This window comes from Callospermophilus lateralis, chromosome 1 (assembly GCF_048772815.1).
Source record: "Callospermophilus lateralis isolate mCalLat2 chromosome 1, mCalLat2.hap1, whole genome shotgun sequence".
Lineage (NCBI taxonomy): Eukaryota > Metazoa > Chordata > Mammalia > Rodentia > Sciuridae > Callospermophilus > Callospermophilus lateralis.
The window spans coordinates 84,989,770-85,015,878 of NC_135305.1; the positions used below are offsets into that span (position 1 = coordinate 84,989,770).

The 26,109-nt window shown below is 42.3% G+C and overlaps 1 protein-coding gene across 2 annotated transcripts in view; it reads left to right on the forward strand.

Moving 5' to 3' along the window:
• Positions 1-26,109, forward strand: part of Creb5 (cAMP responsive element binding protein 5) — a 322,169-nt gene that overhangs the window by 15,975 nt on the left and 280,085 nt on the right. For both annotated transcript variants that reach the window (XM_076835867.2, XM_077106107.1), the window contains exon 3: positions 3,047-3,168. In XM_076835867.2, coding sequence (XP_076691982.1) covers positions 3,047-3,168 — 122 coding nt within the window. The remainder of the gene's footprint in view (positions 1-3,046; positions 3,169-26,109) is intronic.

Consider the following 26,109-nt stretch of genomic DNA (forward strand, 5'->3'; position numbering starts at 1 on the left):
CAAATGTGAATATAGATATGGACTTTTTTTTTTTTTTTTTTAATATGCCGCAGCAAAGAAAATCACATTTGGTGACAATCCTAGGACCGCCTTCTGGGCTTTCTGCTCTGGAGGTGGAAGCAGCTGTCTTTGCAACCCATGACCCACCCTCACTCCACGGCTTTTGTTTCCTGTTACTGAAGAGGCCCAAGATGATGGGCAATGTCCTCCAAATCCCTGGACCACCATCCAACTCCTTTGTTTGTGTATGTAGGTGTGTGCTGGTATCTGGGAATAATTTTGCTTTGGAGCAGATGAGACACTCCCCTCAGCTGCATTCAGCTTGGCCCCTCACCTGCTGTCCTGCGTTTAATTTCATGGACCATGTCCTGACTCCTCTCAGAGTTCAGGAGTCTCATGGAGGCTGCTGGGGTGATTTTCTCTCTGCCTTGAATCATGGCCTGTAAGTGCTCAGTCTCTACCAAAGATGCATAGAGGAACAAAAACCTGTATGCTAAATTTCTATTGATGACAAGTGGCCTCATATTTCAGTTCTGTTTTGAGGTGTCTTCTCAGAAATATTCTTGTGAGATACTAGAGAATTGGGAGGCTTATCATGCAGCTCCATTGTATGGAGGATATAAATGGTTCCAAGAATGGTTCTATTTCAGAAAAACCATGAGATATTAGGTTAACCGATTCATGATAAAATTATGTCTCTCTCTCTGTCTCACACACACACACCTTTTATTTCTATTCTGTATTTGCCTTACATCTTCTAGTCAGAAAACTGCATATCTAAGCTTTACTTCTGACTTTATCACTAGTTCCCACCATTACTGATGTTCCCATTTGATGTCCTTTTAATAGTCAAGTATTTCTTGGCCTATGGACAGTGACTTTTGAAGCTAACCCATTAGAGGGGTGACTTTAGAATTTATAGAATCTGAAAACTTTAGAACTTTCTTTGAAAGATAAGAAATACGAAGGACAGGAAATATGAGTAACTTTTCCAGAATCATGCTGTTTTCAAATATAGGTATCTGGATTGTCAAAATTGTCTTTTACACACATACATTAGAACCTTTTGGACCCCGGAGGGCAAAGAGCACAGAATTTAGATTGAAAAGGAATTGTGTCTGACAGTAAGTGATAACTTAGTGGTGAGATGGCTACAAGTTGTGAGACCTTCTGTGAGGAAGTTTATTTTTCAATTTTAAAAATATTATTCACCCTATTTACTTTATAGAAGTTCAAGGATTCTACAGAATGTGGGTGAAAATGTTCGTAAACTACAAAGTCCTGCACAAATATTAATTTGACTTCCATAAGCATGCAATAGTTTTATATGTAAATATATAATGCATAGATTTATATGTATACATCTTAATAAGTTAATTAATGTGCTAATAAAATAATTCTCAACAAAAGCCGATCTTTTCCATATCTCATAAATGCCCAATTTATGATCATCTGTGGTTGGCTTTCTGCAGACTAACAAGACAGCTTCATATCTTGGAGATCAGGTTAAGAATGGGGAAGAATACAGATGGGATTTTGCTGTTCTGGAATCCAAGTCAACCTTTTGGAATTTTAATGTCCCTTTCTCATAGGGAAGGAAGAGCTGATTCAGTGGAGGTATCCAACCATTTTCTGCTTCACGGATATTAAAGTAGTCTTTGAAGCTCTGTGGATATTTACCGATTTACTGGGATTAACTACTTCACATAATTTAGAGAAGTAAATGTAGTTCTAATTTATTGTAATATAGACATTTACAGAGTGTAGGAATGGCAGATTTGTTTCAAATTAGTGGTACTCATCAGTTGCCTGGTGGTGATGGCTTAAGAACTATGTAGAAGGAGATGCTGAGGCTACATGTAGGTCTGGTGGACAAATGCCACCATCAATCTGGCAGTGTCCATCATAGGCTTAGGTAGAGAAAACACATGTAACAATGGAAATAACACTGAGGCTTTGGTTGTAATCCTGGTGTCGCCATCATTTACAGTTTACATCATTTTCAATTCAGGAGAACTGAAGCAAGACCCTCAATCACTCTGGGTCTCAATTTTCCTCATTTTGGAAAAAAAAATTATGTGGCTATCCTTCCCTCCATGAACTTTATGTCTTCTTACAAAGGCTGTTCACACATTGTTATTCTTGTCAACTCAAGTACACTTCAGTAGGCAGATGACTGTCCTTAGTGATTATAAAGGTGCAATTCCACCTTACCTACCACCTAGGATCTTATGAGATTAGATTCCAGAAAATGCACATGAAAATACGTTATGAACAGCAAATGCTACAAAAATATGCCACAAATCATGATTTCAACTTCCCAGTTTTCTAAGTAGTAAGCTCTCTAGAAAGTCAAGAATATGAAAGAAATTCTTTTCCTTTTAAAGAACATTCTCAGAACATTCTTTTGGCTACAGCAAAGGAAAATAAAATTAATAATGATATTTTTAAATGATGGAAACTGAATGTGTTTGACTTGGAGCCTTTTATCATCCTTCTATGATTCTCAGAATGAGATAGAATTGCCTGAAGTTTTTTTTCCCATTAAGAAAAAGGAACTAACATGATTATTTGTTTCTTTTTATTTGCTGTAAAACTTTAGAAAGTCTTTCATTTTTTTTTTTCTTTCTGCCCCCCCTGAAGTCAGGCTTAACACAGAAGATTTTTGAACTGATTTTAGCTAAATCATTTTCTTTCAGTTAGAAGAAGAAGAATAAAAAAAAGAACAAAGTTACACAATTGTAATGCATAATCAAGTGATAAGAACTCCAGTCAAGCGGAGGGCAGCAAAGTCTTGTAAAGTTGTCCAGAGGAAGATATGGAGGGGGTCCCCAAATACCACAGTCTTCCATCCATTGTATTCCTACTTTGGAGCTGATGGTTTTCTTTGCTTGTCCGCTATCATTTCATTTAAAGGGCTGGGAGGTTGTGGATGAATGGCAGGCATCTTAGTAAGCCGAGGGGAGGGTGTTCATGGGTTTAGTTCGGGCTTCCACTGGCTTTTGAGAAAGAGCCCCATTTATGATCGCTGGGCCTCTGTTTTCAGATCAGACTCCGACCCCAACGAGATTCCTGAAGAACTGCGAGGAGGTGGGCCTCTTCAGCGAGCTGGACTGCTCCTTTGAGCACGAGTTCCGGAAGGCTCAGGAGGAGGAGAGCAGCAAGCGGGTAGGTTTGCTCAGGAGGATACCTGGAGAGGTGCCTCCCTAACACTGGCTAGGAACCTCCACACGGAAAGCAGGCGACGCCACAGAGTCCATTGGAATTGCTTGAAATAATACTTCATGTCTTTGCAAGTGTTTGTCCCTGATTGTGGTAGAATCCAAAGCATGGATAAATCATGAGAAAATAAATGTATCAAATATTAAATTAAAGCAAAAAAAAAAAAAGTTACCTGATTCTTGAAGCTGTGTGGATAAACTCGCTATTTTGATTTTCAACCAGTAGTTTTATTTTGCTAAATATTTAGCATCAGCCTTACGTGGGTGGTGAGCACAGAAGACAAGAATCAAAGGGTAAGAGAACAGCTGAATCACAGCTGCAGGAGAGGGGCGTTTATCTGGTGTGGGCCCAGCTGATAACTGTGTGTGTTTCATAATCTTCCACAGATTCATAATTACTTCCTGTTTATGTTACCTGGTCAGATTATTGAACACCTCTTGTTGGTGAAATAAATACTTTTTTTTTTTTTTAATGTAATAAATTGGGCTAGGGTTGTGGTTCAACCGTAGAGCACTTGCCAAACTTGTGAGGCCCCGGGCTCAATCCTCAGCACCACATAAAAATAAATAAATAAGGTATTATGATCATCTACAGCTAAAAAACAGTTTTTTTTTTTTAAAAAAGCATATCTTTTAAAAATGTAAGAAAATCAGGCTGGGGCTATGGTTCAGCGGTAGAGCACTCACTTAGCAGCACATGCAAGGCCCTGGGTTCGATCCTCAGCACCACATAAAAATAAATAAATAAATGAAGGTATTGTGTCCAACTACAACTCAAAATAAATAAATAAATGAATAAATAAATAAATACAAATGTAAGAAATTCACTTTATGAAATCCTTTGGAATATATTCTATTTTTATCATAACATTGTGTGAGAACTATAAAATCACTTTACACGATGAAATAAAGAAGATGGGGTCACAGATAAAGGTGACAAGGATACTTTTTAGTATTTTTCTTGTCACTGTCATAGAGCATTACTAATGTCCACAGCGTACTGAAAAACAAATTAGACACAGTCCATGAACAGAAAGTTAAAATGTGAAAGATGATTGAAAGGAAGGGCCAGCTAGGTACTCATGAATTCCAAAGTTCCAGCTGTTCCAACTGGAGAGGAAATTTTAAAAGACTGACATTTCTCTGAGTGTTTCAAAGTCTTTGAATCTTCCTCTCTGTGAAATTATAGTAATCCCCCTCCACCAGATTTTTCATGTCACATTCTTACATCATGATAGGCCAGGGCTTGTATTCAGTTTATACAGCTTTAGGGGGGAAAAAAATCAGAAAAAGAATTGATATAAATATAAGAGGGGTACAAAATCTCAATTCATTTTATTTATTTATATTTACTTTGTTATTTATATTTGACACTCTCGTCCACTACCCAGCTAAATGACATAGAGTGCCTTTTTCTTGCTTGAAAGCAAATACTTATATAATAAGTACTATTTATTTGGCAAATAATAAAGTTATGAGCACTTTAAAAAATTAACTTGATAAAAATACAAGGTATAATTCTATGTCTCATTGCAATGGAAATATATTTTGAAAAGCCATGAAAATAGCAAAGGACAAATAGAAAGTCTCATCTAGTAAATTTCCTCTGGTTGAATAATCAATTTAGTTCATTTGGTAGGTTCGCTGATGTAGAAGACTGTTAGAGGAATTAAGTTTGGTCATTTCTTGAGATAATCAAAGTTGGCTTTTTAGATAAACTGAGCCATTGAAAGATGTCCGCTTGGCCCATGTTGTCTTCATGTCTGGTAGAATGGTTTTAATGCTCTTGCTTTTCCTAAAGACATTTCACCAAGAATGGTTTTGTGAAGCTCATGGTAGGGGTGTGGTTTTCAATATTCTCCATTGCATTATACATGATTTCCTATACGAAGCCAGTGTGAGGAATTCTTGCAGAACTGAATTCCAGGAAATGATTTGCTTCCCCGCAAAGAACTGAAATATTTTCTCCTCCTGGACATGAGAATCGTGTAACTGGTTGTTTCTCTTTTCGCTTTGACTGCTAGGTGAACAAAAAGCCAAATTTATTGCTTAACTTGGAGAACTTTTTAGAACACTATGATGAGCCATATTTTACTTCCTCTGTGTACTAGACTTTCAGTTCTAGTTCATATTTTCTCTGGTCCTGATTTTTAATTAAAAAAATTTTCATGCTAACCATGTTTGGTGAGTTGCTATAAATGCCTTGTGGGTTGGGAAGGAGTACAAATCATTAAAAAATTAAAATAATTAGGTAAGCAACATTGAGAAAGGACTATTGCAACTGTAGAACTATGTGTTTTCTTTCTTTTAAATGCTTCTCATAGTCTGTGGGGATGATTCATGATGGGTCTGTGGGTGGCGATCCTGTAGCCAGCATGCCCTGTGGTTTGCCTCTTAGGACGCCACAGTTTCATGCCCCAGCCTCACTTGCATGCACTAGAAGCTGGTCTGCATTTGGGCTGTTGAGGCTTCCTCTTCCTTTGTCTCGTTTGCTCAGGTGGCCATCACTACACTAGAGGGTATCCTCTGGAGGCCTAAAGCACAAAACTCATCCAGCAGCAAATGAACTGTTGGTGGATTCTACATAGCGTTTCTTTGGAAACTGGAGAGTGTGTAGAAATGAAGAGTAGGAGGGATACTCCCCAATCTGACAATACCCTTTTACCTATTCTCTGGACCATTTCTCCAGGTGTGGACATCTCTGGCACACTGCCATCTCCACATACTACTTCATTTATTCTTTTGCCTCTTGAAAAAATAGAGACACAAAGTCCTTATTCAACACATAGCTTATTAGCTACCCTGGAGTGTTATCTGCTCTTTTCCTTCTTCTCTGCTCTCAGATGGTTATTTCCTTTTAATCTGACATCTCCAGTTCTTCTGGTTTCTCTTTTTTTGCCTCTGAGCCCTTTAACAAAAGACTTGCATTGGTTCATGAGCACTTTTTTTGTAAAGTGGAAGATGGATTAATTTATCTGGAGAGTTTGTTTAAAAGCGTTCTTGTTTGAAATCTCTAAGTACTTTATACACAAATATGGGGAGGATTAGAAGAAAATCCTGTTAAAGAGAAAATAGAGAATTTTTCCTTGTTTAAGCCATCTAACTGCTGATTGGAGAAAATTCTGTTCTACACATTCTATAGATTATCCTGAAACCCTTTGCCCCAAACATCCCAATATGTTAAGGACAGGCTATCAGCAGGTCAAAAAGTCCCAATATCTGTATCAGTGTTGCACAGAGCAGATAACATATTCCATAATTGCCTCAAAGTTTTATGTGAATGTAAACTCATAGCCTCATAACTCTTTAATAAGATCCGCCCCTCCCCCGCCCCCCCAAAAAAGCATGTTGTAACTCACTAGCAGACATCACAAATCTCAGCCTGCCTGTGGCTAAGAACTCAGGATAGTCCATGTCCTGAAACACACAGGATACCTTTGTTCACTAATTTTTCTTTCAAGAAATATTTTCAGATGTCCACCATATGCCAGTCACTGTCCAAGGCATTTGATGAGCATACCCCTGAATAAAGATGATAAACAATACAAAGAGTAAAGAAATGAAGAATCTGTCTAACATTTCAGATGGTGATAAGTGCTATATGCAGCAGGGTGGGGCCCTGGGAGGCTGAGAGCCCGAGAGGGCATTTCTCACTGATGGACATGTAAGCAGAGATGCAGAGGAGAAGGCTGAGCCAGGTGCCTGCTGGGGAGAAGAGTGTTAGGAGTTGAGAGAACATAAGTGCAAAATCCTGAGGTTGGATGACGTGCTGCATATTGTAGGCATTGCAAAGGGGCTTATTTGGGGGGGGGGGGCGGGGAGATGCAGATAAGGCCAAGATTTGATCCAGGAGGGCCTTGCAGGTCGTTTAAAGGGCTTTGGCTTTTACTCCAAGTGAGATGGGGAGCCACAGCACGATTCTAAGCAGAGGAGTGATGGGATCTGCCTTAATGTTTTAGAAAGATCACGTTGGCTGTTGAATTGAAAGTAAGTTGTTGGAGAGCAGTGGCAGAGACAACAGTTAAGGAGATATTAAAAGAATCTAGATTGAAGATGAGAGCAGATTATCCCACAGTAGAGATGGAGGGGTTGTTAGATTCTGGATGCATTATGAAGATAAAGGCAGCAGGATTTGCTGGGGATGGATTAGACTGGGGAGTAATTGGAAGAGTAGAATCAATAATGAAACCAGAATTTTGGCTTGTACAACTAGAAGGATGGAGTGGTCTATGGGAGGAGCAGGTTGGGCACGGGGCAGAATTGGGAGTTTTGTTTTTAAACTAAAGTGGAGATAGTGGATCAGCAGATGGATGTACAAGTCTGGAATTCAGGGGGAAGAGAGACTGGCTGGTGTAGTAATTCCACAAGAATGGGAAAGACTTTTCTGGGCCAGAAATAAAGGGAGTAGAGAGTTCTAAACATAGAGATAGAGATGGACAGAATCTTCCAGAATCCTCCAAGACCGAGACTTCGGTGCTCTTCAGTGTTCAGAGATGATGCAGAAGACTGTGAAGCTTGAAGAATCAAGTCAAGAAGAGAACCCTGGCTCTTACGGAAATGCGTAGTGGACAATCTGTTCTGATTCTGTTCCATGTTAGAGGAGAGAAAAACAGAGGATTTTAATAAGAGAAAAAGAAAAAGAAGGGTGAATCAGCCTTTTTTATTTAATTACCTTTTTTTTAAAAAAAAAAGATTGAATAATATACATCTAGGAAGCAGGAGATAACTTCAACATATAAGAGATGTTGTGTGTTTGTGAGGAAGGAAGGGCAATTGAAGGGACAACAAATGAACTCCTTTGTCTTGCTGAGAGAAATATAACATTACAGCCTAACATGGTTAAAGACCTGAGATGAAAAGCACGCTGTATAAGTGCTAAGTGTTGCTCTTCTCCCATAGGACCTGAATATGACTCATTATGCTGATGCAGAAATAGCAAATTAGGACATTTCCATGCTCTAGAATTCCTGCCCAAATGATGAAAAGTGCAATCTTTTCCCCAGAGGGTGTCGGCTGTTTAGCACATGGGAGCAAGGGACATGCTCCAATCTTAAGATCTTGAATCCCAGCTCCATAGGAGTCACAGAAGAGAGCCTGGCCAGGTCAGCCTTGGTTCAGAAAGTAAGCTGTTCAATCTGATTCCATTCTGAACCTTGAAATCCTGTTACCTGATGTCACCAGTTCCTTGGAGAGAGAGGGTGCAGAGAGGGAGCCCCTTTGCCTTCTCACCAGCCTTTCTCCTGTGAGCCACCAGCCAGCCTGGCCATGCTGTGGGGCAGGGATGAGTGGTACTGGATGGGAAATAAGATGCCAAGTTGAGCAAACTTGCAACAGCTGCATGTTTCCGGTTGTGTTAGCATGTTGCTTCTAAGATACTTGTGTAAAACAATCCCTTCCTCCCCCAGAACTCTAGAGAAAAAGAATATTCTGAAACTTAAACTTGGTTTTATCCAGGTTTTGAGAAGTCACTGTGTTTGCTTAATCCTAGTAGATGAGACTGTTTTTGATCTTTTCCATTTTTTTATCAGCATGACTGAAAGGAAACACCCCTTGTCGATGATATTGGAGATGACAACCTATTTCTTTCCCACCCCACTGGCTGGAATACCCACGTCTTGTGTTTGAAGGATTCTTCTTATCCTCCCATTTCAGCACACTGTACATGTGAATAGCATTCAACTTCCTCCTCATTGGTTAGAATTATGCCCTCATCTTAGGTGGAATTTGATGTTGAAAGAGAATCTGGCTTGATCTTTGCATCCTACTCAGGGGAATGACTAAACCAGTGGATAAACGGGAAGCTATTTCATATGTTTTAGGTCACTGGGATTTAGAAATAATGAGTACAATCCTACCAGGGATTATTAAAGACAGTTATCCACTGCCACATATGTGGGTGAACTAGGGTGTGATCTTAAGTTCTACCTTGACTTTAAAATAGAGTGGACAATAAAAAAAACCTCACAGGACTTTTTATTTGTTTGTTTGGGGTGGAAGATCAGGGTTTCCTAAAGCTGCAAAATGCATACTGTATCATCTTTCAAAGAGTGACCCCTTGATATTAAATGAGTTTGTGCCCACAGCTTGAAGGAAGACTGATGAAGTGGATACCAGGTATTGGTTTATCATCTCCCTCTGAGAGTTGTATATTTGGATAATTTGGACCTTAACAGATGAATCATTACCAACTGACTTTCACAGTAAAGAATTATCTTACCTCCTGAGACTGAGGACTTCCCTTCTAGGCCTAAGTTTGGAAGTTTGAAGCTCTGCCTTCAAGCCAGCTTTATAAGGCAAATCAAAAGGGGAAGGTCATGGTAGCAGTAACCGTAGATGAATATCTCCTCACCTGTGGCAGGTTTGCTTGTTCTCTGAGTTTAGTATGAATTGTTTAAATTATTTATCCCATGCTTTATTTATATTTTCTATCATATGGAAGATACTGTGGTGAGATAGAGGGAGGTCTCTACTGGATGTCCTTTTGAGAACTGATCCAAAGTTTCCAGAGGCTTTGGTCAGAATTGAAAAGTTTGTGCATTCCTGTGCCCAGTGATGGGGGTTCTCCCCTGAGGTGCCCCTCAATTGACTCCCGTCTCTACTTGATGCTACAGAGTAGAAGAGATGGGGAGAGGGTTTGGATCCAGTCTAATAGATACCATAATAATTGCTAGAGAAATGTGGTCATTCATTTGGGAATCTCTCCTTGGCTTGCATCAGTGTTTCCTGCTCACTTATGACTGGGTATGGGAATGCCAAAGCATTTACATATTCATGAAGCATATTCAGGTCCACATAGGACATTTTAAACATGTTATTAATGATAATTTGATTTTGGTCCCCTTAATTAACTGAGAATATTACAGTTATACTAGTAATCTTTCCCCCATTTGAAAAACAAAGAAACACAGGAGAGAGAGGAGAGTGGGTGGGTGGTATGCATGACCCGCTCTGGCTTTTCTCCTACCTCTGTGAAGGTCCCATCTCTGCCTCCTTGTTTTTTGGACGTATTCAGTCTCAGGTGGTTTCTATTTACACTTTCTCTATAGAAAACCGGCAATTCTGGCAGCTTAACACTGAACTCCACCCAGACAATTCCTTTTTACACTTAGCCCCCGCCTTGGACCCAGATATTAACCTCAACCTCCAGTAGCACTGGACTGGTGTTCCTCCTTGAATACACACTGCTGTTCCTGACAAAGCTGCTTGGAGGGCTATGCCCACAGACCCCACCATGTCTGAGTCCCATTGGTATTGTCAGAGGCAGATTTTACATTCTCAGGACTCAACTTTGCTCTGCCACCCCCCTTTTCTTGCCTTCATGTGCTCAGGAAAGAGGCCACAGATCTTCCCTTTATTTTCCATTTTTGTTACCTCATGCTCAGTCATCACCACTTCCTGCTGGGGTTATTGCTGAAGGGTTCAAGAAAAATACTTGGTCTTATTTTTGGTGGTGGTAAGATACTGTGAATTGAACTCAGGGACACTCAACCACTGAGCCACATCCCCAGCCCTATTTCGTATTTTATTTAGAGACAGGGTCTCACTGAGTTGCTCAGTGCCTTTTGCTTTTGCTGAGGCTGGCTTTGAACTCCTGATCCTCCTGCCTCAGCCTCCTGGGCCGCTGGGATTACAGGCCTGTGCCACCACGCCCGGCCAAGATACTTGGTCTTTAGGGTAACTTTCAAGACCTAGCATTATTGTCAAATAGGATGCATTTTAATCAAAAAGAAAGAAACCCACTAAAATGTTGAAAAGTAACAAAAACAACAAAATACAACTTTTTTCCTTGAAGCTGCTTTTCCTTTCTCTCTTGTGGTTCAGTGGAAAGCCCATTGTTAAAAGGTAGAGGGGTCGGTGCGGGACGTGCACTGGAAGCTTGATCAACATAGCATCTGCTGTATTTTACTACATACTACATCATCATGTGGTCACCCAGGTCCTGTTTCTAGAACATTCTATTCATGAAACATATCTTTAAAGATCAAAGGTCAGGGGTTGGCTAAAAAAAAGTGACCAGGGGGAAAAAAAAAGTAGCCCAAAACTCAGCAGAACCCAGGAGCTCCACAGGCAACATGGTCAGCTCAGAGCAGCCTGCAATGCCTGCTCACTGGCTCTACCCTGCCTTCCCATCAGGCGGCCTGACTGTAGCTGAAAATTAGTGCAATTGAATTATTTGGCTGGAATGATCCTCACTAAAGCAATTATGAAGCTTGGCTTTAGGGGCTATGAAAAAGGCCGCTTTTCCCAGCAGGAGATGTTCTCATCAAGGTGATCTTTCTATTCCAGGCTGGGTTGGGTCCTCAGCTTGTTTAAATCCCTTCTTACCTATCTGGAGGCAGGCAAGCCAGAAAAGGATTTCAAGGTATTAACCCAAATGGAATCACACCATCAAATGGACACTCTCCTCTGAAGGAACCAATTTCCCCAGCTGTGAGTAATTCAGGATTTCCAACACACCAGACAGGCCCACAGAGGAAGCTGCATACCTGGGCACAGGAGGCCTCTGCATAGGCAGAGGAAGCTCCTGCTGTTCTCCACGGGCCTTGCATCAGTGCTCCCCAAGGCAAGCAGGAAAACAGATCTGCTTTCTGGGCCAGATTCAAATAAAATGACTAAGAGATGAAGCTTCCGTTCCAGGCAGAAAAACAGCACTCACATTTGAAAAATCAGACCAAAAATTGGGCTCTGGGAGCATCTGTCACAAGGTTACTTACCTGGGCCCCTCACAGAGACGCGAGAAGAAACTGACATTGTAAAAAGAGGAAAGGAAAATGGTATAATAGTTGCAAGAAATCGTCTGTGCCGCCATCATCTCATAAATCCAGGTGAACGTTAAATGTGGGTAGGGGCAGGAATGGGAATGATTTACTCTGGGAACCTTGCTTAACATTTGTGCGTTGTTAAGTTATTTCCATACTGATAAGTCTGAGGCCAGGAACTGGAATTCCGGGCATTCCTCCTGTCCATATTTCTAGCACGTTGACCTTCAACTCCAACCTGTGGTGCAATCGCTGACTTTCCTATCAGAGCCGCGTAGGACACTTTCCTGGTTCTTCACCCATCTCCCACCAAAGTCCAAAAACCTAGGAAAATTGATAGCAAAAGGGTGGATTTCCTCCCCTGAATTACCTGTGTCCGCAGTCCTCACTTTTTAGGACGGGCTATTCTGGCCAACCAGAGGGGCTTACAGGTTGGCAGGGTTAAAGCTCAGGTCAGAGTGAGTCCCTTGGGTAGGCAAGCATTGTGACACCTTCTTCCTGCTCAGTGGGTCACCTGATGCAGGCTTCACCTCACTGGTTTTCCTTTTCTTCTTTGCTTCCTGGAGTCTTAAGGGCTATCACTCAGTCTGTTAGTGCCTGCGACTCTAATCTATCTGATGGGTCCTGATGTCTTTTCCGGCTCTTGAGTGAAGTGAAATTTCAAAAGGATTTTACTCTCAGCATCTCCTCTAAGCATGTCTTTTCTGAATAAATTCATGACTGGCAAGATGCAACCAGAGTGTAAGATGACATTTTGGTCTTCAACTAGAAGGCACAAGTGCGTCATTGTATTTGTTCTAGAGCGAGAAGGGGGAATGTCCCACGGGCTGGCTTGGGCTTCATTTGTTGGCACTGAGGGTACTCCCATCTTCTCTCTGAAGTGAGAACTTCACCTTTTGGATTTGGTGTGGCTGCAGCCACAGGCGTCCCTGAGATCTGAGTTGTGTGCAGAATACACCATCTGTTATATGAAAACTTTGAAAGTTGACTTCAGTACTGACCGATTCTGGCCTGCGCTGGTGCCGGGAGCAGTCTTTTTCTGTGGCTTGCTTTATGTTACAAGCAGCCATCTCCCCAAAGAAGAAAAGTAGTTGTGTTTGGTGTGACTCTCAGGTTGATTCACTGCAGATGATGCAGTACCAGTCCCACTGAATCACAACCACTAGCAGAAAAGTCACCTTCTTCCTGGCTTTGCCGCTATGATTGTTTATGCACAAAGGTTTGGGAACTTTCCCAGGGGATTTATGAATGCAAGGCTATGGCTGGATTTGTGGGCACGTTGAGCCAGGCATTCCTGTTCATTGCTCTCTAACCAGAGCTTGGGGAGAGGAAGTTTCAGTGCTCCAGAATGTAAAGTGCTTGACAGCCCTACCTTGGAGCCCCACCAGTTGGTCCCCCAGTGCTCAAAGAGAATGCTCAAGATGGTTCAGAATTCCGGGGGCCTCTTTTGCAGTACGATGTGTGGAAGGCTCTTTTCCATGCTGCTGGTCCACCCAGTGACAGCCTGGAATGTTTCCTGCACTGTTCCCACCAGCCCAGGTGTGGAACGAACAGCAGTGATGCGGAGGGGGTCTGAGTTCTGCATGAGGACAAGGAATCTGGATTCTGTTCCGTCGTTCTCTAAGTCACACGTGTTTTCGTTCTTACCTGCAAAATGGCCTTTCAACAATCTAGAAATTATAAATACAAGTATTTTGGATAAATATACTGAGATCTGAAGGAAGTTAGAGCTAATCCCCAGGTAGGGAGTGTTAGTTTCATACACCCCTGCAACATCTCACCTAAAATGTCTTTTCAGACATTTTGTGGATATGGACCACAAGAAGTGTCCCAAAGGGATCCTGGGAACAGAAATCCAAACACCACATTCTCAGAGACAATAACACAACATGATGTCATGCTTGAAAGCAGTGTCTTCCCCATACATCAGCATAGGGAAACACCTCCTTGTCCCTGATCTCTGCTAGAGTTTTTTTTTTTTTTTTTTTTTTTGGTGTGTGTGTGTGTGTGTGTGTGTGTGTGTGTGTGTTATAAGAATGTACACATTCATGCGTATGTTTTAGTCAAAGTAGGAAATCTGGGCTTTATAAGTAACTTCTTGACCATTTCTTGGAAGTTCTAGTAGGCATTCTGATCATGACCTAGAATTGCCTTCAGTGTCCAGTTTAGTACCAGCACTTACAGACATTTGCTATCCAAATACAGATCTGTGAAGATGGCATGACAGATTGGTTCATCAGCAAAGTGAGAACTTGGACTTGCTCTACCATTAGTGGTTGTAGTTTGTACAGATCCAAACACACATGCCTTCCCACAGACCCCCTTGTGAGCAGAGGCACATATTGCAAGACAGCTGGCCAGGGCCAGGGGTGTAGTCTGTGACCACTGGAGACAGAAGCCTCTTTGACCTCATTATGATAGTTCTCCTAATTGAATGCAATAGTCACAGACCACAAGTACTCCACGCTGCACCCCTAATAAACTGTGCTGGTATATTCTGCAGGGGAAAAAAAAATAACATCTATGGAATACTCAAGTGTTATTTTCTCTTCTGAGATTTTACATCTTTCCCTTCTTAAATCTGATTGCCTTTTGATAAAATCTCACCATGCCACAGCAGACGTCTAAATCATGTAACAGTGGTTTGTAGTAAAAAAGTACTGAGAGCTTGTGTTTCTGCTTAAATCAAACTGAAGATATTCGTAAGGAAAGATGTTCAAGAAGCTCACGCGGGATGGTGGAAGGTGGCTACGCATGTCTCTGACCTTTGCGAATGGGTTGGCGATGAGGGGAGAGGAGCAATGGTTCTCGGTGTGTGCTAGGAATGGCTTACCTGTGGAAAATGCGGTGTGGTTGTTTCCTGGGATTTAGGCAGCTCATCCCTCTGGACTTATTGACTTTTTAAAATCAAAGGGTAAGAATGATTTCAACAGAGCCACATCCCTCCGTATGAACTAGTTGATGCAGGCAGTTTTTAAGCACTTAGTGAACTCACACTTGTTTACTGGCTCCCCCACCACCCCCACCCCCGTTTATTTCCGAGTCATAGCACTTCCTTCCTCATCCTCAAGCCTTAGTCTTTTGCAAGGCTCCTTCCTTTCATATTGATCACTGTGACTTTGGCCAGCCAGAGAAGGAGGTCCAAAGGAGGAGGAGGATTACTAAGATTTGCATTCCCTTTTCCTTTTTATAGAAAAGAGGAAAGAGACCAAGTCTGATTTTTTTTTTAAATGATCCCCACTTCCTACAACCCCCTGGCAGGGGTAAACTGCTCCCAGTGCCAGATCCCTTTCTTAACAGCTGTTTGGTGATTCTGTGTCACTGGGTGGACTGTAAAATCAAGCATATCCTTTTAATTACCTGTTCATATTTCAGCAGTCCTGAGCTCCATGGCAGAGGGAAAGGGGATAAGCCTTCATTGTAATGGACTTTAAGTAAGACTATCTCTGAGATAAGAGTCCTAAATCTTGGCAGTGTCTCTAGAGCACACACTTTGTGATTGCACACAAATTCTTGTCTCCCCAGAGCCACATTGTAAATGGAGCACAGTGTGCTGGGCTGGGTAATAAGATCCTGCAGATATGTTTTAGAGCAAGGTGCACTTTTGCTTTATTTATGAAGATAGACATGCTGGTTGAGGGCTTAATCACAGCTGATAAATCATTTTAAGAAAGCCTATTAGAACCATATGCTGATTTTTTTGCATTAATACAGTGTGTCTGTTTCCAGTCTAATAAGACAGGGTTTTTCCTCATACGCTCTGTGTCTTTCCAGTGTGGACTATTTATCTGTTTAAGTGATATCACTTGTGTGGGAGCATTTATCTCTTTAAGAGGTACCATTAATAAAAGAAGGTGAAAGGAAAGGGGGAAGGAAAAATAGTGAAGGCGCCTACTACACAGTGTCTGCACGTACCTGAGTGTGCATGTGTGTGTGTATGTGCATGTGTGTGTGTGTGTGTTTATGGTATTACAAAGGAAAGAGTCTAAAAGCTGAGAACAGGAAACATCTCAATTAGAGTTTCGGAAGGCCGTGGATTGGTCTTCACTTGGCATAAGGTAGTCATTTCAGCCCAGGTGGTTATAATACTGTAGTAAAAGATTATCTGAAGTTTGTGGAGAGGGGAGGGCTGTGCAATGACATTTGGTTACCTCACTTCTCCCCAAGCTAGCGGACGTTGGCCCCAGGAACAGGTCCCAAGGCTCTTTAATGAGAGCCATATTGGGCCTCCAACTCTGAGCCAAGTTCTGTTTATCACTAATTGCAGGGGTGCCTTGCAGATCTTTTCTATTATTTCCTGATTATACCCTTGCTCTTTTTATTATCTTGCCAAAATTCAAACAGTAATAATTGCATGATTTATTGTTTATTTATAACCCTTCTACTGCTTCAATCCCTGTATTTAGTAGATTTTAAAATGGTAATAGCTTTGACCAAAGGACTGGATTTTTTTTTTTTTTTTTTTTACCTTCCACAGAGAAGTCATGTATTTGGGAATCTCTCTTGGCTTTCTTCAGAACCCCCTCCATGGTCCTCCTTCTCCAGAAGGTTCTGTCTCTGACTATATACACAGGGCTGTTTTTAGTGTGCAGAGAGAGTTCTTTGTGCCAAGAGAACATTCTAGGAAAGGATATTAATTTATCCTTTCAGATTACATCCAGGTTGGGCTATATGACTCTGAAGTTTCTTTCCAACTCACAGTTTCCAAGATGGAGATAAGTGAAAAGCCTGTTTTACACACATTTAGACAGGATGGGGAAATAGGACACTAAATTAGAAGACATTGAAATTAGAAACTGGGGAGAATGAAATTCACTTTCATTCACTGGGCTTCTACTCTTTGTCAGGCAGTGTTCTCCAAGTTTTGTTTACATTATTCCCTGATCCTCACAGCAGCCCTGTGAGATAGGTGTTTTTTTGTTTTCATTTTACATAATGAGCAGTTAAAACTGAAGAGTTTAAATACTCAGTTGAAAGGCACAAAGCAAGGAAGTTGCAGAGCCAGTATTTGTATATGGGGCTTTCTACTAGAAAATTCCTGTGTTTCCCACTAATTCAGACTTCTCCTTCTTTTATTTTTGTATGGTCCATGTGTGTTTTAATGTAATTTACTTAAAAATTGTATCTTATGGAACTTTGCAAAAAACCCCATCAAACCATAGTTGACCTCCACAAATAACCTGAAAATATCTCCACTGTACCCACTCTGTCCTGGGCTTTTAATAGTCCTCCTTCAGACTTCCATAGACTCTCCAATCTCAGCTCCGGATTATTCTGTGTTCTACAGACATGGCTGCAGTTAGTTTGGCTTGCCCCGGAACCTCAGAACGAAAGGCAGCTGGATGTCAATATATATTTTATAATGCCACCAAAGACAGGTGATCCACCATGTCTGTCCTGCTCACCCATTGCATGCTTGCAGTTCCAAACCAGGCATGGGACAATCTTCCATCTCTAGAATTCTGTGAGTGACATCCTCCTGCTGGGAGACATTTCCTCCCATGCCTAGATGTGGTGACTGCAGCCTTCCTGGAGTAAAATGAACATTTATGGAGTGAGAATGTATTTGGAGCTTATATTAGACTCCAGTACAGGAATACCTGTTTGACAGCTGCCTTGAAGAGGGCCCACTGGTGAGGCCAGTGCTGTGGACTAACCTTGGGATTCAAGACAATGCTGCACCGCTATTTCTGGGTGTCACAGGAGTTTTGGCGGAAGGACAGTTTGGTCACTGCTCTATAGGCTGTCGTGACTATTATTTGTTTAAATGTTGGATCTTTAAGGAAAGCTTTGCCATAAACCCTCCTTCTACCCCCAGCTTCCACCACTGGGAATGTTTCCATGATGTCCTCCCAATTCAATCCAACAAATGTTTATGTCAGGCTTAATGTGTCCCAGGTGCTGTGCTGGGTGGGCCAGGTGCCAAGGCTGCGTTCTAGTGAGGGAGCTGCTGGTCATATGGGGAAAGTTAGGCTTCCTTGATGGGTCCTAAGCTCTTTTGGGATCAAGTACACAGTAGAAATAGCAACGGGGGTGGCTACTCAACGTTAGCTGCGTATTCCTCATGATCTGACCCCAGCTTAATTTTCCAGTTTTCTCTCGTCCTTCATGACTTTCCTGCTCCAGGAAAATAGAATATGCCCCCCTGCCCTAAACCCATTCATAGCTTCACCTCCTCACTGTGCCAGCTCAGACAGCCATCTCCTCTTGCAAAGTGTTCCGGCTTCCCTCAGCCTTGACGGAATCTATTTAAGCCATTCGTGAAAGCCCATGTCCAACACCAGCTCCTCGAAGCCTTCTCTGGTGCCCTTCACTGATGCAATCTTAGCACCCCCCGCCCCAGAATTCTGTGATGCTTTTCAGTCCTTCTCCTGGCACTTTCAACTTCCTGTCTCATGTTTGGATATTTACTGCATCTGTCCTTGGGATGATGAACCATGTTATATCACAGGGCTCTGCCAGCCCCACCATTCATTTTAAACCCCACTGCCTTATGCACAGAAGAAGCTCCATAAAGAACTATTGGAATAAGTGACGTAATGTCCTTACCCAGCAAGATGGCATTTCTTGGTTTAGCGGAGGCAAGGAGAACCCAAGTGCCTCTACCTCTGAGGTGAGAAGTGTCTTCAGAGAGTTTCAGTGGCCTTTTTCTTCTTCAGAAGCTTTCAAATTCATGAAGGAGGCAGGATGACTGAAGATAAATAATACCCAACACATAGGTTTTGGTCACTAGCCATAAGCGTCACTGGGATACAAAAGCCATCACTCAGAAAACACAGGTTCTTATAATAAAGTATGGTAAGTGTTTTTCACCCTAACACAAGCGGATATGTTGGTGTGTGTATTGTGTGTGTGGCAGGAGACTGGGAGTATCAGTGGTGTTCTTGGTGAAGTCACCTAACATTATGAGCCTCAGACTTCTCATCTGTAAAATGCAATGGTAATCACTTATGTCAGAAGATGTCACTGACGGCATGAAAATGCATATGTAAAGTGTTCATAGAGCTTGAATGCAGTGGTTCTCATTCTTTTTCTCATTCACTACAAATATGCCCAAGAAACAGAGGCTGCTGGGATTTCAGTGCCAAATCTGGGATGGGAAATTGAGCCAATTCTGTATGTTTATAATTTTTCCTGGACTTCAGGTAGCAGTCCCTATCATGGCTACAGTGTGCCCAGACTAAAACCTTCAAAGGATTTAGTCAAAATGCCGAGGTGGATTTTGGGACTATGATCTGTACTGAGTAGGAGATAATCTTTCTGTTGTTACAGGTGATTATTGCATAAATCAAAAGTCTGAGGGCTTCCCCAAAGTTTCCCTTCACAACTCAGGTAATGGAATATACGTGATATTTATTTTTAGGAAGCTTCGACAGATGTTATCTAGGCTGGCTTCCAGGTCAGAAAAAGTATTCAAGGATGATTTGTTCAGAATATTATCATGAAAGTGTCCTCAGGACCAATCAAAACAAAATCTTAACATCTTTAGAACATTCACCTATTCCTCAGTTACTTACCTGTGGAACTATTTATCCTATTTCTAATTCTCTTTGCCTTCTTTGGCATTTGAGCAACTTCTGGGAAAAGACATGCCTCATACTGGATTACCAGAATTTTGGTTAACACAAAGTATTGTTGGGAAAGAAATATAAACCTTGCTTTGGACAGATTTACCATCAAAGCAGAGCTCATGGTTTGGGCGAATTTGGCCATGTTCACTGGTCACATTGGCTGTGTGGACTGCTGAGACCAGTTGTGCACAAAATAGGGCTGCTTAGTTGCCCGTGAGTCATGGTCCCTCTGAGAAAGTCATCAGGGGACAATCTGGTCCATGCACAGGATCAACCAGTGGAACCATGCAGCTTCTGAACCATAAAGTTTATCCATTCTTCCCTCCCTCCTGCTCCCCTTCTCCCTTCCTTCCTTCCTTCCTTTTCTTTTCCTTTCCCTTCCTCCCTCCCTTCCCCCTGTTGTCTTTCTTTCTTTCCTCTCACAACTGTTACAGACCTAGTCAGGTCCTCTATTCTGTTCTTGTGGCATTTAATTCATCCATATCTCATTATTTCTGTGACAATAGATGCCTAACATCTGATCACCTTCTCTGTACCCCTTACCAAAAAAAAAAAAAGAAAGAAAGAAAGAAAGAAAGAAAGAAAGAAAGGGAAATCTGTGAAATAGTAAATCACCAATGGTTGGTAGGATCTTGACTTTTCCACCAGGTGCCAGAGGAAGGGCTATACATCAGAGAATCAGAGCTGAGGTATTCCACCTTGGCCTTTTTGGGAAAATTTGATTAGTTGCAGTGAGGCAGGCATGAATGGGTTTCTCCAACTTCTGAGAAGTAGTTTGGATCCATCACAACCACAATTAACATCACCCTTTCCTAAGTGGAAAACCAGCTGCCTCAGGAAGAGCCTATCCTCCTGATTTTCCTTTTGTTTCTGGAACCAAATACCCTAAGATCAGTGCCATGCAGCCACTTCTATTTCAGTGTTTACCAAAGTGGCTTCTCTGTAGAAATAGGCTGCCTCGGAAACACCAGCATCACGTGGTCCTCATTAAAGATTCATGTTTTGGGCCCCTCTCTCCACTGACTCCACAAGTCTGATGTGTGGCCAGTTCCCAGGTGAGGCGGATGCTTTTGGTCTGGGGACCACACTTTGAAAAACCACTATTGTTTAAAAAAAAAAAAAAACACTGTGCTAATCATTCTCTTGTCAAATACGTTCACTATTTGTTTAATATCATCCTTCTTGTGGATGGTTGCCATGTGCATTGGCATTTCAGAGAGTCCAAGAAATGCTACATGAGATAAACTTGTTCAAGCCACCCTGAGCATTCCACAGAACAAGGATCCCACAGAACGTACGAGGCTCTACTGTACTGGAAAGAGTTTGAAATATCCAGATCCACTGGCCATGTGTCCTGACCAAATCAGTGTTTTAGGCCTCTATTTTTATCAACCTTGCAGTTAAATCAGACCTATGTTAACATGTGCTCCAAAGACACTTTGAACATGTTCACAGATTTCTTGAAACTTGGGGCCTGTAGCTTCTCCCTGTCTATAAGTGAGCAGGTTTTCAAGTCCACATTGATGCCTCTATAATCAAGGGTAATAGTTCATGAAGAAGAAAAACAACCAGTAGGATAGTTTTTGGGAATCCTGTGACAGTAGGAATGCTCAGCATTTCAATTCTAAGTTATGTGAAAGCACTTTAAAGCTTTAACATGTTGTTAATTTTTTTTAAAGATAATCTTGCCATTGCAGAATAAGTGTGCTTCTTGCTGTTTTCAAAGACTATGATTCTGGCTTCCCTCTTGGCCATCCTCTGAACATGATGTCAGAATCTCTTTAGTGGCCTCCACAACTTTAGGGATGTTCTGATCTTCACTCTTTAAAGGTTCAATCTCTGAGAGGCAATGAGAGGGCAGAACATTGGTGACTTTGCAATAAGACCCCATAACCAAGGGAACACCCCAGTCCTTCTGAGGCAACAGACTTGGAAGCCAGAGCCTGATTTTATGAAGAAAAGCAGCAGATTCCAGGTTCTTCTACAGGAGCCGGAAGTTCCATGGTCTGGAGCACAGCACTGGTTTCCTCTGTCGTGTGTTTCTGTGGCTTCCTGGGCTAAGTCCACAGGAGCCGGGCTCCAGCTTTTCCACCAGAGGATGCAGGGAAGAGGTCACTGACTGTGCAGCTTAGTTGGTGGCCTGCTCAGGTAGTGCCCCGGGCTGAGGAGGAGATGCTGAGGGTGGAAGGGAACTTTCTACAGGGCTCCCGCAGAGGGCCCTGCTGGCAGGCAGAGAAGGGTGGGTCAGGAAAGGAGGGAAGGAGTGAGGCAAGGGGAAAAAAAAATTACAGATGTCCTGAGTCTCCACAATTTTATCAAAACTTTTTTCCATGACTCATCTTGTGACTTCTCCCCAAATTTAACATGATAAAACCACTGGTCTAAGTATAATTAAAGTGCAATTACCCAAGAGTACAAGGGCAGTGCATTTTAATCAGCCAATTTGCCTCCCCCCACCCCCAATCATAGTCCAAGGTGGGAAAATAAAAGAACAAAAATTCTCTTTCTCTCTCTCTTCTTTCTGCTCCATTCCCTTGCTTCATGGCCCTCTGAAGGTGTGGGTGGGGGGGTGGGGGAGGGGAACTGAGCAAAAGGCATTCCAGAATGATTTTCTCCCACTCAGAAGTAGCCCAAGTTACACAGAGAGGACAGGGAGACTGTCAATGATTTGTTTTTTTTTGCTTGTTTGTTTGTTATTCAGCCCAACTGCAAGATGTGGTCCGTTCCAACACACTTTGCTTGATCTTTCCATATGTCCGTCTGCCGGGAGAGATTCTTTATGGTGTGGGCCTTTGGAAGACCTGATAATAACATTAGCTATCATTTATTGAGCACCTACTACTTGCCATGGGGTCCTCAAAATAGCTCCACGAGGCAGGTTTCATCACCTACCATTTTACTGCTAAGAAATGAAGCTCCTTGCTCTTCGTCACTCAGTGGCAGAGAGGGGATTTTTCACTCAATACTGTCTAATTCCCATCGTCCACTCTGATGTTAGAAGGAACAGTGGCAAATATGAGAGGACCGACCACAATTTCGAGTTGCTGCGCTTGCTTTTGAATTCCCACGAACTGGAACAGGCTCCCAATCACCCGACCTCCGGCTTTCTCCACCACATCAGATAAGAAGGGTCACGCTTGACCTGGAAGGTGATGAAAGACTTGCCACTGCGCGCTGCTCATTGAAGGGGACAGGGTTTGCCCTGGCTGTGACCTGGGAAGGTGCTATGGTCCAGCTGGACCCCAGTCCAGCCGCTCAGGGGCGGCTCGGCTGCTGTCCAGAGTGCTCGAAGTCATAGCCAATGTCAAGGGCTCCTAGCCTCCAAGCAGGAAACTGCGACCAAGAAGCTGAAAAAACATATGATCCCATAAAAAGCCGCCTCTGGGGAAACAAGCCATTAGTCAGCCTTATTTATTTATTTTTCCTTCTTGCTGCAAAGTTCAATACATCGGAAGGGGCTGTGATTAGCATATAAAAGGCCATGCAAAATGGCTCCCCTTGTAAGCTGCTGAAGAAAACTTTATTCTGGCCCTTTGCCATAGTTCGCTTTGTTTGTGTTCTTCAGATTCTGTGTCCTTTGACCACAGTTGCAATGGTCCAAGTCGAAGCGCAAGTGTATCTCAAAATAAACAAGCGGAGCCCAAGCTCTCTGGTGTCCCCTCTCATCTCCACCCACATTCCCATCTTTTATCCTGTCGGATGGTGGAGGCCAGTGGACAGGGATGGTGGTGGCCTTTAAGACAAGACCTTCTGCAGGAAAAAAAAAATGTGCTTCATGAGCTTAGGAAATACCTTGTGGTCATGAAAAGAAATGAAATTTCCTCTTTTCTTTGGTGAGATCAGGAAACCTTGAGTGTCCATTCTGTGGTTTTGCCAGTTTTGCTTGGGAATGTGCTTTTTGGAGGTCAGATGCTTTTTGTTTGCTTGTGCGTTTTAATGGATTGCAGGAAAAGAGGTCAGGAGTATAATCTTTTGAGGAAAGCTCCACAGTCAGTCCCTGGAGCCAAGACAGCCATGGCTCCTTGTCCTTGGAGTCTGCCGGTCTGTAGCTTTCTATCTGTGTTAGGCTCCTGTAGTAAAGCGCTATAGACGAGGTGACCTAGAACAACAAAAAGGTTTTACCTTTCAGTTCTGGAAGCTGAAGTCCAAGATCAAGTTGGTGAGATTGATTTCTTCTGAGAGCTGTGAGGGAGAATCTGTTCTGTGCCTCTCTCCTGGTTTCTGGTGTCTTGCTGGCAATCTTCAGTGTTTCTTGGTTCGTAGAAGCATCCATTGCCCTGATTTCTGCCTTCGTGTGAGGATGGCATTCTTCCTGTATGTCTCTGTCCAAATTTCCCCTTTTTATAAGGAGACTACTCTCATTGGATTGGGGGCCTTCCCTCCTTCAGTATGACCTCCCCATAACTAGTTACAAAAATCTATGATGACCTTATTTCCAAATAAGGTCACTAGCTGGTGGTTAGAACTCGATTCAACCCACAGCGCCATCTCACAGATATATCCAGGTCTTCCTTTACACAGAAACTCTGAAAATAGTCTAGCAAAGAGGCCAGTGGAGACCCTAACTAAAAACTTAGGTTAAAACTGAACCAGTGGAAAATTATTATTTCAATTTGAGGATTCTACATGTGCTTGTGTACTGGGATTCTGGGGATTGGGGGAAGCCAGAATCATGTCATGAGAACACTTAAGCAGCCTGTGGAAAGGTCCATGTGGCCAGGAACTGAAACCTTCCACCAAAATAGCTAGAGGAGTGTACCATCTTGGAAGCAGGTCTTCCAGCCCAGTGAAACCTCCAGATGGTCATTTTGTTTGGTTTTGGCAGCGTTAGGGATGGAACCCAGGGCCTCAGGCATGCTAGGCAGGTGCTCTACCACTGAACTATACCACCAACCCTCAACTTTCAGATTAATTCCCAGAGGGCATCTTGACTACAATCCCTCAAGAGAGACCCTGAGGCAGAACCACCCCAACTAAGCCATGATTGATTCCTGGCCAGGAGAAACTGAGAGAATACATCTGTTGTTTTAAGACACTAAGTTTTGCAATGATTTATTATGCAGCAGTAGAGATCTAATACAGCTCTGGTCATTCCAACCCTGGAAAAGCAAATCAACATCTACTTTGTGAACAGTATTATCTTAATGACATCACAGAGTCTCAGACCAGTAGTGCCTGGGACCTCACTGATCGGAAGCTTTTCCATTTTTTGTTAATTTTTAAGAGAATGGAGAAAAATAAATGTGCAAAGTGTTTGGAAATAGGTATATTTTATTGATTACGAAAACATTAAAGTAACAACTTGGTCCCTTGAACAGTAGAATAGCATAAGTGAAAAAACACAGAATTCTGAGCCAAGCTGTCTGTTTACATCCCAGGTTTTACTTGTGCACAATCTTGGGGAATTTCTGTTCTTCTCAACCTTAGCTTTTTCATCTGTAAAATGGGATACATGACATTTATCAACCTCAAAGAGAGGAGTTAATGTAATTAATACTTTAGAACTATGTGTGGCACATAGTTGATTAATTTCCTTTTCTGAGAACAAAAACAAACAACCACCATCTGACGATTCACTTTGAACTTAAAATATCCGTGGAGGAATCACAGTGCATATTGAAAGAGTCAACCTTTACAGCTTGCATGGTGAAGGTTTAATGCTTTCAAACCTAGCTTCCTCAACCTTTGCAAAAACATGAATGTAGTAACTTTATGGAGGAAGAGTGATCATTCCAAGTTACAGAAGGGACACTGAGACCAAGTGACTTGTTCAGGGCCATCAAATGTGTGGACACTGTGGCCACCCCATCAGCTCCCTCAGGGCTGCCTACATTCTTGGTTTCATTTTTTCCTGTACTTTACATGGAGATGATGAATTAAGTGTCACCATCACTGAGTCTCATGAGAGAGTACTGTCGGACTTCCCCAAAAAACATAATGTTTAAAGAATGTCCTTGAAAAGGACTGCATTCAGAATTCCTAAAGGGCTAAGGGGTATTTTCATACATTTTTGAATTCTCTATTCTACATGACACTCTCTAAGGCTTTCAGTGGCCTTACTGTTAGGCAGAGCCTGCCTCCTCTTCTATTCTAAAGGATTATGAATTTCCTGTGCCTTTATTCACTTCTTGGCACTAAAACCAAATCTCAACATATCGAGGGGTTCCCATCCTGAGCCGATGCCCTGAGAGGTTGCTCCCTGTTCTTATCTTCCTCCTCCGTATCATCCTGCTTCTCCTAAAGGATGGGTCCACATCACTATTTTTCGGGGGGGTGGTAGGTACCAGGGATTGAACTTAGGGGCACTAGAACACTGAGCCACATCCCCAGCCCTATTTTGTATTTTATTTAGAGACAGGGTCTCACTGAGTTGCTTAGTGCCTCGCTGTTGCTGAGGCTGGCTTTGAACTTGCCATCCTCCTGCCTCAGCCTCCCGAGCCACTGGGATTATAGGCATGCACCACCTCACCTGGCTTTGTTTTGATATTTTAAAATAAAACCCAAGTAGAAACATTCCTGAGTCAAAATGGCAGGTCAGTATGGAGCTCCAACATTGAC